Here is a 12,920-nt window from a genome sequence, read left to right on the forward strand (position 1 = left end):
ATACAAAAATTGGGCCGGGCGCGGTGGCTCAAGCCTGTAATCCCAGCACTTTGGGAGGCTGAGACGGGCGGATCAGGAGGTCAGCAGATCGAGACCATCCTGGCTAACACGGTGAAACCCCGTCTCTACTAAAAAATACAAAAAAACTAGCCGGGCGAGGTGGCGGGCGCCTGTAGTCCCGGCTACTGGGGAGGCTGAGGCAGGAGAATGGCGGGAACCCGGGAGGCGGAGCTTGCAGTGAGCTGAGATCCGGCCACAGCACTCCAGCCTGGGCGACACAGCGAGACTCCGTCTCAAAAAAAACAAAAAACAAAAAAACAAAAAAACAAAAATTAGCTGGGCGTGGTGGCACACACCTGTGATCCTACTCAGGAGGCTGAGGTAGGGAATCACTTGAATCTGGGAGGTGGAGGTGGCAGTAAGCCAAGATTGCACCACTGCACTCCAGCCTAGGTGACAGAGCAAGACTCTTGTCTCACAAAAAAAAAAAAAAAAAATTAAAATTAAATAATAACAAAGAAAAATAGAGCTAAAAAATGTCTAAAGACAGCCAAGATTTGAGATTTGGCAAGAATATTGTTGAAGGTAGTGGGAGAGGATTTGGCTCTGACTTATAAATGGCCAGATCACTTCCATAAGACATCAGAATGAAGCCTTTCCATTTGGGGTACTGTAAATACCAGGGCATATGGTTGCTTTGTGTACTAGAAGGATATCAACACCCACCTGAAGAACTCTACCAGCTACACAGTGATATATCTGTGGCTCTAAAAGATCCGTGGATTTCCAGGCAGTCATATGCAATCAGTGGCAAAGATGGGCCTGCTCACACCAGGCTGAGTGTGAGCTAAAATTAAAAAAAAAATGCAGGAGATTGACTTCATTTCAAAATGTAAGGTGTACTCATTAGGGCAGGAAGACAGTGTGGTAGACAGAACGCTCTCCCCAAAGACACCCAGGCCCTAATCCTTGCAACCTGTGACTATGTTATGTTACACAGCAAAAAAGACTCTGCAGATGTAATTAAGGTTACAAACCTTAAAATAGGGAGATTATCTTGGATTACCCGAGTGTGCCCAATCTAATCACATGAGCCTTTCAAGGCAGAGAACTTTCTCTGGCTGGAGGCAGGAAAGATGAGGTAGGGGGACGTCAAAGAGATCTGAAGCAGGAGAAGGACTTGCCCTGCCATAGCTGGTTTGAAGATGAGGGAGGCCATGAGCTAGGGAAAGTGAGTGGCCTCTAAAAGGTGGACTGACTCCCAGCTGATAGCCAGCAAGGAAAGGGGACCTCAGTTCTGCACCCACATGGAAGTGAATTCTGCCAACACTTGAATGAGTCTGAAGGTGGATCCTCCCCCAGAGCCTCCAGATAAGAGCCCAGATCATCAGGTGACGTGGGGATTTGTCTTTGTGAGACCTGGAGCAGAGAAACCAGCTGAGGCTACTCAGACTGTTCTCCCAGGCTCAAGTGATCCTCCCCTCTCACCCTCCCCAAGTAGCTGGGACTACAGACTCACACCACCATACTGGCTAATTTTTAAAATTTTTGTAAAGACAGGGGTCTCCCTATGTTGCCCAGGATAGCCTCAAACTCCTGGGCTCAAGTGGTCCTCCCACCTTGGCCTCCCAAAGTGCTGGGATTGTAGGCGTGAAGCCACTGTACCTGGCTCCTAGACAGACTTCAAATCTACAAAATGTGAGATAAAGTTTTTTCATTTTAAGGAGCTAAATTTGTGATGAATTAATACAGCAGCAATAGAAAATTAATATAGATAATGGGATAAGTAAGCCAAACATCTAATGGGATAAGTAAGCCAAATCCCATTAGAAGTGGGATGTAATTACAATTTTTTTCACTTAAAAGGTGAAATAAAAGGCCAGGTGCAGTGGCTCAAGCCTGTAATGCCAGCACTTTGGGAGGCCAAGGCAGGCAGATTGCTTGAGCCTGGGAGTTCAAAACCAACTCGTACAACATAGTGAGACCATCCCCATCGTCCATACTTTAAAAGATACAAAAAATTAGCCAGGAGTAGTAGTTGTAGTCCCAGCTACTTGGCAGGCTGAGGCGGGAGGAGTGTTTGAGCCTGGGAGGTTGAGGCTGCAGCGAGCTGTGATGGTGCCACTACACTTTAGCCTGGGTGACAGAGCAAGAACTTGTCTCAAAAAAGAAAGAAAGAAAGAACATTAAAGATAATTTTTAACGTATTGAAAACCATAATCCCACCATCCTAAAACAAAATGGTTTTTGCATATCACATGTTTCCATGCAGCATGAGTAAATACTTATTTTTAAAGATCAAGGTTTTGGCCGGGCACCATAGTTCACGCCTATAATCCCAGCACTTTGGGAGGCTGAGGCAGGTGGATCACGAGGTCAGGAGATCGAGACCATCCTGGCCAACATGGTGAAACCCCATCTCTACTAGAAAAAAAAAAATACAAAAATACAAAAAATTAGCTGGGTGTGGTGGCGGGTGCCTGTAGTCCCAGCTACTTGGGAGGTTGAGGCAGGACAATGGTGTGAACCTGGGAGGCAGAGCTTGCAGTGAGCCACGATCACGCCACTGCCCTCCAGCCTGGGCGACAGGGCGAAACTCATCTCAAAAAAAAAAAAAAATTAAGGTTTTGGCCAGGCATGGTAGCTCACCTTGTAATCCCAGCACTTTGGGAGGCCAAGACAGGTGGATCACCTGAGGTCAGGAATTCGAGACCAGCCTGGCCAACATGGTGAAACCCCGTTTCTACTAAAAATACAAAAATTAACTGGGTGTGGCGGTGCATACCTGTAGTCCCAGCTCTTCAGGAGGCTGGGGCAGGAGAATTACTTGAACCTGGGAGGTGGAGGTTGCAGTGTGCCGAGACTGCACCACTGTACTCCAGCCTGGGTGACAAAGCTAGACTCTGTCTCAAAAAAAAAAAGGGGGGGGTTCTTTCTTTTCTTTTTCTTTTCTTTTTTTTTTTTTTTGAGACAGGGTCTCACCCTGTTGATCAGGCTAGAGTGCAGTGGCAGGATCTTAGCTCACTGTAACCTCCACCTCCCAGGTTCAACTGATCCTCCACCTCAGCTTCCTGAGTAGCTGGGACTACAGGCACGTACCACCACACCTGGCTAATTTTTTATTTTTATTATTTATTTATTTATGTGTTTGTTTTGGTAGAGACAGGGTTTTGCCATGTTGCCCAGGATGGTCTCGAACTCCTGAGCTCAAGCGATCCGCCTGCCTCAGCCTTCCAAAGTGTTGGAATTACAGGCATGAGCCACTGCGCCCGGCCAAAATCAAGTTTTAATGTGCCTACTGCATAGGAGAAAGAAGCGAAGAGAGTTACACTCCAAAAGGGTCACATTGGTTCTAAATCTGTGTGGTAGGATTGAAAACAACGTTTTTCCATTTGTTCTCTCTCTCTCTTTTCTTTTTCTTTTTTTTTTTGCAGAGTGTCACTCTGTCGCCCAGGCTGAAGTGCAGTGGCACAATTTCGGCTCACTGTAACCTCTGCTTCCTGGGTTCAAGCGATTCTTGTGCATCAGCCACCAGAATAACTGGCAGTACAAGCATAGGCCATGATGCCCGGCTAATTTTTGTATTTTTAGTAGAGACACGGTTTTGCCACGTTGGCTAGGCTTGTTTGGAACTCCTGTTTTCAAATGATCACCTGTCTTGTTCTCCCAAAGTGCTGGGATTACAGGCATGAGCCACTGTACCCGGCCTTCCATTTGATCTCATTTCTATTTTTTCTAAAATAAACACATATCATTTATGCAATAACAAAAAGAATGCAAAAATGCACTCAAAAATGTGCCTCTTTGGAGAGGCTCCTAGGACACGGAGGATTGAGGGCCAAGGCACTCGCCATCTGTTTATCTGGGAGCAGCACAGGCTTTTCTCTCATTTCCCAGGTCATCTCAGTTTTCAGGAGAGACTGGCCTGCTGTTTAGAGATAGGAGAGACTGGCCTGCTGTTTAGAGGAAGGCCCTGAGGCCCTGATAGTGAAGAAGCAGAAGAAGTAGACAGAAGTGAAGCAGCATCCATTTTGTCTGAGACAGCTGGAGGGGGCCATCAGGCAGGACAGAGGGGAGTGAAGAGGGAGGAAGGGCACGAACAGCTGAACATGACTGGTGGATGAGAGGATGGGAGTAGAGGGGTGAAGGTGGGCAGTCCTGGCAGCCTTGTGGATATGTCTGTTCAGAGACAGCAAAAGAGTAGTGGGTGCCCAAGGAGACAAGTGCCAGCAGAGACTGAGTATGTCCCATGGCAGGATGGCAGTGCAAGGCTAGGGGTGTCCTTTAGGGTGGCTGGGTGGGAATGAAGGGCTTCCCCTCTCCTCTCCTCAACTTCGGTTCAGAGGAACTCCACAGGTATCAGATGTGATTGCCTTGGAAACCAAGGCAGAGGCCACAGCACCAAGGAAATGGGTCTTTAGAGTCAGCAAGGTCATTAAAAGAGAATAAAATGGGCTTACCTACATATAAAATAGGTAACAGACTGGCTGCAGTGGCTCATGCCTGTAATCCTAACACTGGGAGGCCGAGGAGGGAGGATTACTTGAGGTCAAGAGTTCAAGATCAACCTAGACTGACATAGTGAGACCTCATTTCTATTATATTTTATATATATATATATATATATATTTGTTTTTTTCTGTTTTCTTACTTTGTTTTTATTTTTTGTCATTGTTTTCTCTTTTGTTCTTTTTTATTTCCATTTTGTATTTTTTTAAAAATAAAATATAATAGATAAACTTTGTACATATAAACTTTAAACTCTGGAGATGAAAAAATAATAGATCAAAACTACCACAGGAAAGAACAATTTGTGCTCAGTGACTCACTTGCTGCCCTAAGTCCAAACTGAGGGGAGCAAGTGCCTTTGCTACTCTGTCTCTTATGTGGCCAGTCCTGGCTGGGGATCAAGCCAACACTGGGGGTCACCAACATGGCCTCTTTTTTTTTTTTTAGACAAGAGTCTCACACTGTCACTCAGGTTGGAGTGCAATGGCATGACCTTGGCTCACTGCAATCTCCACCTCCCGGGTTCAAACAATTCTCCTGCCTCAGCCTCCTGAGTAGCTGAGATGACAGGTGCCCGCCACCATGCCCGGCTGTATTTTTAGTAGAGATAGGGTTTCACCATGTTGGCCAGGCTGGTCTCAAACTCCTGACCTCAGGTGATCCATTCGCCTCAGCCTCCCAAAGTGCTGGGATTACAGGCATAAGCCACTGCACCTGGCCATCCTTTCTTAGGCTTTTGCAGTTCTCCTATTTCACCCTGGCTCCTGGAAGTGGAAGCGAGAGATATCAAGGCAAGGCAACCAGGGATGGGTTTTTGTGAGGGGTCGGAAAGGAGTGAGACACAAGTGTCCCTCACACCCCACTCCAAAGCACGCATTCGGCTTCTGCACAACCTCCTCGATTGGAGGTCAGATCCAGAGCTCCCCACAGCCAGGAAAAGCAAAGGGCCCTGCAGTGCCCTGGTGGACTATGGGGAGGGTGAGTATCCTGCAGAGGAGCAGGCAGCATTAGGAAGCTGTGAAGGAGGGTAGACCCCGAACTTCCTCACTACCTGACAAAGACTCCTCTGCAACAAAAGGGAGGCCAAATGCAGGCAAACAGAAATGAGACAAGGAGAAGAGAAGTGCTGGCACACTGGTTCTAGTTCCATTCCTGAGGTCCTGCACTCTGTAGGTGCCCTTCTGGTCTGTGAGCGCCCCTGTACAGAAGTCCCCCTTTTCCTTCAGCCAGTTTGAACTGCTGGGTTTCTGGTTTCAGAGCTTTATGCTGGTAACCATTAGGCTATGTCACAACATGGCAGCTATGAGAGCTCTTTTTTTTTTTTTTTTTGAGACGGAGTCTTGCTCTGTCACCCAGGCTGGAGTGCAGTGGCCGGATCTCAGCTCACTGCAAGCTCCTCCTCTCGGGTTCACGCCATTCTCCTGCCTCAGCCTCCCGAGTAGCTGGGAGTACAGGCACCCGCCACTTCGCCCGGCTAGTTTTTTGTATTTTTTAGTGGAGACGGGGTTTCACCGTGTTAGCCAGGATGGTCTCGATCTCCTGACCTCATGATCCGCCCGTCTCGGCCTCCCAAAGTGCTGGGATTACAGGCTTGAGCCACCGCGCCCGGCCTATGAGAGCTCTTAAAGCCCCCAACCACTGGACCTTACAAATCTCACTTCTGGGAGTCACATTAAGAAAATAATGAGTCAGGCAAAGATTTTATCACAATAGTATGAACAAAACTTTAAAAAATTGAAGGCCGGGAGCGGTGGCTCATGTCTGTAATCCCAGCACTCTGGGAGGCCGAGGTGGGTGGATCACGAGGTCAGGAGTTCGAGACCAGCCTGGCCAACATGGTGAAACCCCATCTCTACTAAAAATACAAACTTTGGCCGGGTGTGGTGGCGCATGCCTGTAATCCCAGGTACTCGGGAGGCTGAGACAGGAGAATCCCTTGAATCCAGGAGGTGGAAGTTGCAGTGAGCTGAGATGGTGCCACTTCACTCCAGCCTGGGTAACAGAGACTCCGCCTCAAAAACAAATAAATAGGCCGGGCACAGTGGCTCACACCTGTAATCCCAGCACTTTGGGAGGCCGAGGCAGGCGGATCACCTCAGGTCGGGAGTTCAAGATCAGCCTGACCAACATGGAGAAACCCTGTCTCTACTAAAAATACAAAAAATTAGCCGGGCATGGTGTCGCATGCCTGTAATCCCAGCTACTCGGGAGGCTGAGGCAGGAGAATCGCTTGAACCCGGGAGGTGGAGGTTGCGGAGAGCTGAGATCGTGCCATTGCATTCCAGCCTGGGCAACAAGAGCGAAATTCCGTCTCAATAAATAAATAAAACAGAAATAGAGCATTATTTTCCTTAATAGTTAATATTATATTTGGTCCTCACTTTAAAAGGTGCACAAACTGAGGGCCTGGGGACTTGCTCAGGGAAGCTCACAGAAAGCAGCCCCTCGCCTGGAAGTGGGGGTGTGCATTACACGAAAAGGACTAGAAAAGCTAGTAAAGACCATGGGATCTAAGGGTCCCCAGCTCTTCTGAGTCCTCTAGGAACGCCACCTTCTTTCTCTCTATGTCATTTTTCCCTGCGGCCTCTTATATTTACTACTGATGGAAAAGGAAACATCACATTGGTGTAGCTTTTTAAAGCAAGAGACAGGTCGGGCGCGGTGGCTCATGCCTATAATCCCAGCACTTTGGGAGGCCGAGGCGGGCGGATAACCTGATGTCAGGAGTTGAAGAGCAGCCTGACCAACACGGTGAAGCCCAGTCTCTACTAAAAATACAAAAATGATCCGGTCGTGGTGGCGGGCGCCTGTAATCTCAGCTACTCGGGAGGCTGAGGCAGAAGAATCGCTTGAACCCGGGAGACGGAGGTTGCAGTGAGCCGAGACAGCGCCACTGCACTCCAGCCTGGGTAACAAGAGTGAAACTCCGTCTCAAGAACAACAAAAAAAAAGGCAAGTGACAGCAAGGGGCTGAGGGCGCGGGCTCGCGAAAGGGTCGAAGACTCGAACTTGTCCTTCTTGTCTCTAGTTTGGACAAATTCGCGGGAACCACTCAAGTTCAAGTGAATAAGCGGTGGCTGACCACTCTGGTGCCGCCTCTCCGCCACCCTGTCTGAACCTACGCCAGGAGGGCCTCGTTCATCCCCGCAAATCGGCAACCTGGAGAACTACTCTGGGCCATGAGAGGCATCTGATGGCCAGCGCCAGCAATAATATTAGCCAGGCCTGGGTCGGGCCTCAGCCCTGAGCCTGAGGTGGCTTAGGAACAACGACCTCAGCCTTGAGGTGTGGGGGGAGGGGGGTCTGGCGTCCCTTGGCCTGCGGGCGCCGGAAGCTCACGCCTAGCTGCCACAGGAGCTTCCGGGACTAGAGCCCGGAGTTCCGCCCTCCAGTTGCGAGCGGAAGAGGCGGATACGCGGCCCGTGCGCGGCCGCGGATTGGCCCGCCCCGAGATCCTGGTTGCGGATTAGTAGTCCGGCGGGGCGGGGCCCCATGGCCTAAGGGGCCCGGGAGATACCTGCTGGAGGAGTCCAGTGTTGCACCATCCCAGAAACTGCTGTTAGCTCGCCCTCGCTCGGCGCGCCGCCCGTTGGCCCCTGCGCTGCCCGCCCTTCCCCTAGCGTTATTTCCGGGCCCGCGCTGAGGGGGTTCCTGCGGCTGCCAGGAGGTGTGAGCCGCGGACCATGAGCGTGGGCATCATCGGAGCCGGCCAGCTGGCCTATGCTCTGGCGCGGGGCTTCACGGCCGCAGGCAAGCTCGTGGAAGCGGGAGGCGGCTTCGCGGGCGGTCCCGAGGCCCGAGTGGGGCTCCGCCCCACCGGCATGAGAGAATGAAAGGGGTGTTTGCGTCCGGTGGGGTAGATGAGACTCTGGTTGAGCAGCAAGTGCGTCTTCTGTCCTCGTAGAGGGTTGATGGGGAGAGGCAGACTGGCACTGTTAGGGCGGCTCTGGGTTTTAGAGCCAGGGAAAGCGTGATAACGGGCTGGACCGCGACCCCTAATTAAAAAGCTCTGTCTTCTGCAGGTATCGTGTCGGCTCACAAGATAATAGCCAGCTCTCCGGAAATGAACCTGCCCACGGTGTCGGCCCTCAGGGTAGGTGGAGCGGGGCGGAGTGGGAAGCGGGTGGAGGCCCTGGAAAAGGATGACCTGAGATGAAGTGAGTCCGTCCGTCCCTGCGCCCAAGTGCTGGTCTTTGGCCGGCGGTGACCTTCACTCCAGGAACATCACAAGCTTTCCACCTTCTCTTGGGCAGCTCAGTGTGGTGGGAACACCAAGGCAGACATACTGGGGGTCAGATCCAGACACTGGAGTGGTAGAGGATCAACTGAGGTAATTATATGATGAAAGTACCTGGCACATAGTAGGTACCCAATAAACACTCATTTAAAAAGAATTTTTTTCAGACAGGGTCTTACTCTGTCGCCCAGGCTGGAGTGCAGTGGCGCGATCTCAGTTCACTGCAACCTCCGCCTCCCGAGCTGCAACCTCTGCCTCCCGAGTTCAAGCGATCCTCCCACCTCAGCCTCCCAAGTAGCTGGGATTACAGACACCTACCACGCTCGGCTAATTTTTGTATTTTTAGTAGAGAATACTGTTGGCCAGGCTGGTCTCAAACTCCTGGCCTCAAATTATCTGCCCGCCTCGGCCTCCCAAAGTGCTGGGATTACAGGGGTGAGCACACTCAGCCATTTTTCTTAATAGACTAGTTGTATGACCTTAAAGTACTCAGCTACTTTGAGGCTATTTCCTCATTTTACAACAGTGGCCACTTTGCTGTTATTCTGAGTTGTGAATGAGCATATTGGGAAGAATCTGGTGAGTTAGTTGTTCTGCTCTCCAAAAACATATTCCAAGTCTTCACCCAAAACCTGTGCTCTGTGGGAGAGGATGGTTGATGAGGCAGGTGACAGGCAGTGTCTGTGCCTAGGGTGGGCTGATGTCCCTAGCACTGGAGGGTCCTGCTTCTCAGTTTGGAGTCATAGAGGAATGGATGACTTCCAGCCTAGCCCTGGACCGCGTGGAGACTGTGTGGTCCCCACGAACAAGCGGCCAGAGTTAGGATGGGGCCTGACTCAGCTGTTCTTCTGATGACCAGGTATTAGCATTTCCCTTTGCCCTGCCACTTTTCATCATAGGGCCTTCTTACCTAGCAGAGGAGTGCCTTAGATGCCAGAAGATTGGCAGGGAAGAAGGGCAGCCACTTCGTGGTTACCATGGAGAAGCTTGTCATCCTCCAAGCCTATGCTTACTTGTCCAGTAGCAACAATAGGAAACTATATCATGTGGGATAGGGGCAGAACCCTGAGGGCATACAGCTAAGAATTCCAGACTGCATCTGGCAGAATGGGTTTGGCAGGGGTTCAGCTGCTCCCTGGGAGGCCTTGGCATAGCCAGGCTGCTCCAGCACTGTGAGCTGGGAGTTTCCTCTTGCAGAAGATGGGTGTGAACCTGACACGCAGCAACAAGGAGACAGTGAAGCACAGCGACGTCCTGTTTCTGGCCGTGAAGCCACATATCATCCCCTTCATTCTGGATGAGATTGGGGCCGATGTACAAGCCAGACACATCGTGGTCTCCTGTGCGGCTGGTGTCACCATCAGCTCTGTGGAGAAGGTGCCCATCTCAGCCCTGATGCCCCTTGTGTGAGGGGAGGGTTGACCCAGGAATGGCAGCTAATGGGTGGGTGCTGATGGGAGCTGTGCACTGGCCACTCACTCGACTCTCTCCCTCACCCTAGAAGCTGATGGCGTTCCAGCCAGCCCCCAAAGTGATTCGCTGCATGACCAACACACCTGTGGTAGTGCGGGAAGGTGCTACAGTGTACGCCATGGGCACCCATGCTTTGGTGGAGGATGGGCAGCTCCTGGAGCAGCTCATGAGCAGCGTGGGCTTCTGCACTGAGGTGGAAGAGGACCTCATCGATGCCGTCACGGGGCTCAGTGGCAGCGGGCCTGCCTATGTGAGGCCCTCATTTGCTCGCTCAGCCTTCCAGGAACCCAGGCAGCAAGTTGGGCTGGCAGGCAGGCTTGGACTGGGGGTGGCGCCCACCTCTTGGGCACAGCCAGCTGGTACAGGATGCTGACCCTTGGAGCTAGTTCCAGTCATCAGAAAGCAGACCTTAGGTAAGGTCCTTCAGTGCCTTTGGCCTGGGTCTTAGTGAGTGTCTCCACAGGCATTCATGGCTCTGGATGCATTGGCTGATGGTGGGGTGAAGATGGGTTTGCCACGGCGCCTGGCAGTCCGACTCGGGGCCCAGGCCTTGCTGGTCAGTATCTTTCCCCTGCATGTTCAGGACCAGGGTGTGGAATGGGGGTTCTTGTGCATCACTGAGCTGGGGTGGGAGTTGGTTGGGAAGCTGGGGTAGCAGTTGGGCAGGAGCAGTGGGTGTGGGGAAGCCTGTTCCAAAGTACACTAGCAGCTTTCTCCTAATGTGCCCTTCCCCATAGGGAGCTGCCAAGATGCTGCTGGACTCAGAGCAGCATCCATGCCAGCTCAAGGACAATGTCTGCTCCCCTGGGGGAGCCACCATCCACGCCCTGCACTTTCTGGAGAGCGGGGGCTTCCGCTCTCTGCTCATCAATGCAGTTGAGGCCTCCTGTATCCGAACACGGTGAGTCCATCCCGCTGACCTCTGTCCCAGGCCCTTCACTCCTAGTTGGTCCCTGGGCTGGGTTGAGCACCATTGGCAGAACCTGCTGTCTTGGGTCCCATTTAGCAGTGCTGGAGTCTGTGCTCTGTTAATAACCACAACTTAGTAGATTTTGTTTACCTAAGAGTTTGCAAGCCTTACTTCACTACATTCTCACTGCATTTCAGATAGCTAGGATTAACTTTGACTTATAGATGGGAAGTTGAGGCTCAGAGACAATTTTCCCAAGGTCAAACAGCTAAAAAGTGATGGAGACAGGATTCTAATTTGAGTCTATGACTCCAAACCCTGTCACTGTCCCCATATGATCACAGATACCACTTGGGGCTTTATGTCTAGCTCAGATCAAACAAGATAAATAAGACAAACCCATACTTAGTTAACTAGTACTTCTTAGAAGTACTAGTTGGGAAGTGTTTGTCTTGGGGCTCTAATTTTTGGTGGTGTCAGATCAACAAGCTTGAGGGTTGTGTGGATAGTGGAGACTCAAAGCTCTGGCCCCAGGGCTTATTGCCTTCCTTCGGTCCTTCTGGGGTTTTGTCTACAGAGAGCTACAGTCCATGGCCGACCAAGAAAAGATCTCCCCAGCTGCCCTTAAGAAGACGCTCCTAGACAGAGTGAAGCTGGAATCCCCCACAGTCTCCACACTGACCCCCTCCAGCCCAGGGAAGCTCCTTACAAGAAGCCTGGCCCTGGGTGGCAAGAAGGACTAAGGCAGCGTCTACCCCCTCTGTGATTTAGAGCCCTCAGTTGAGAGCCCCTGCCCCACCCCCTCCATTGCTCCTCCTCACCTTTGCAAGGAGAAAGCAGGCTCAGGTAGTTTTCAGGGCTTTGTGATAAAACCTCCTTAAATCTGTTCAGACCAAGCAGTGTGAGCTTCCTCTCCTGTCCCATGTTGGAAGATGCTCTGAAGGGGTGGTAGATGCTGGAAGCCAGACACAACCCTGCATACCCCACTCAATTGGCGGAAGCTGGGGCTGGGACTGGAGTCAGCCCAGCTGGGAGGAAGGGCTGGGGAGGATCTGCAGCTGAAGCCCAAGGCAGGGTTGGTTTGATGCCAAGGCAAAGTGGTGAGAGAGAAAATAGGAAAGGGGCTTTTCTCTGAATTGGTAAATGGGAAAGAAGTGAACAACTTAAGATTGTCACCATCACAAGTGTACAGGATTAGACTGTGTTTATATTTAACTCTTGCTTCATAGGTGTACCATTTAATGCTAAGTTTAACTGCTTTAATAAAGTTTAATAAAGTTTATTTTTAAATATCTTGCTTTTGTTAGGCTTAATCTTAAATAATCATCCTGGAGAACTCGACGCCCTTGTGAGGTCCTCGCCGCTTCTCTACAAGAGCACTGTCCAAGGGCTAGAAGTAGGGATGAGAGGAATAAGGGGCCAGGCCCTTAGTCTGCATCAAGGTGTTGTTCTAGAATGAGCCAAAGCTAATGACAGGGAAGAGCCAAGTGGGCTGCATGAGTTGTGGGTCAGCAGCCCAGAATCAAGGAGAAAGCCATCTGCTTCACTGTGGGGCAGGCACTGCTGAGCATTTGATCCTCACAGCTGCCCTCTGAAGGAAGAACTGTTCTTTTCTCACCTTATAGAAGATGTTGAGGCTGGCTGGGCGTGGTGGCTCATGCCCGTAATCCCAATACTTTGGGAGGCCAAGGCGGGTGTATCACGAGGTCAGATCGAGAACATCCTGGCTAACACAGTGAAGCCCCGTCTGTACTAAAAATACCAAAAAAAAAAAAATTAGCCGGGCGTGGT

The 12,920-nt window shown here is 50.9% G+C and overlaps 1 protein-coding gene across 5 annotated transcripts; it reads left to right on the plus strand.

The window, feature by feature from the left end:
• Positions 1 to 7,972: 7,972 nt before the first annotated feature.
• On the plus strand, positions 7,973 to 12,423 carry PYCR2 (pyrroline-5-carboxylate reductase 2). 5 transcript variants are annotated; one of them, XM_025391884.1, is made up of 7 exons: positions 7,973 to 8,259; positions 8,532 to 8,602; positions 9,944 to 10,123; positions 10,248 to 10,469; positions 10,683 to 10,775; positions 10,957 to 11,120; positions 11,707 to 12,423. In XM_025391884.1, exons 1-7 carry the CDS (start codon positions 8,193 to 8,195, stop codon positions 11,870 to 11,872), a joined length of 963 nt encoding a protein of 320 aa, XP_025247669.1. In that variant the 5' UTR covers positions 7,973 to 8,192; the 3' UTR covers positions 11,873 to 12,423. The 5 variants fall into 5 exon arrangements, with proteins under 5 accessions (XP_025247669.1, XP_025247678.1, XP_025247695.1 ...); XM_025391893.1 differs by having other exon boundaries at positions 10,251 to 10,469; XM_025391910.1 differs by having other exon boundaries at positions 10,957 to 11,124; positions 11,707 to 11,873.
• Positions 12,424 to 12,920: the final 497 nt, after the last annotated feature.

This window comes from Theropithecus gelada, chromosome 1 (genome assembly GCF_003255815.1).
Source record: "Theropithecus gelada isolate Dixy chromosome 1, Tgel_1.0, whole genome shotgun sequence".
Classification (NCBI taxonomy): Eukaryota; Metazoa; Chordata; class Mammalia; order Primates; family Cercopithecidae; genus Theropithecus; species Theropithecus gelada.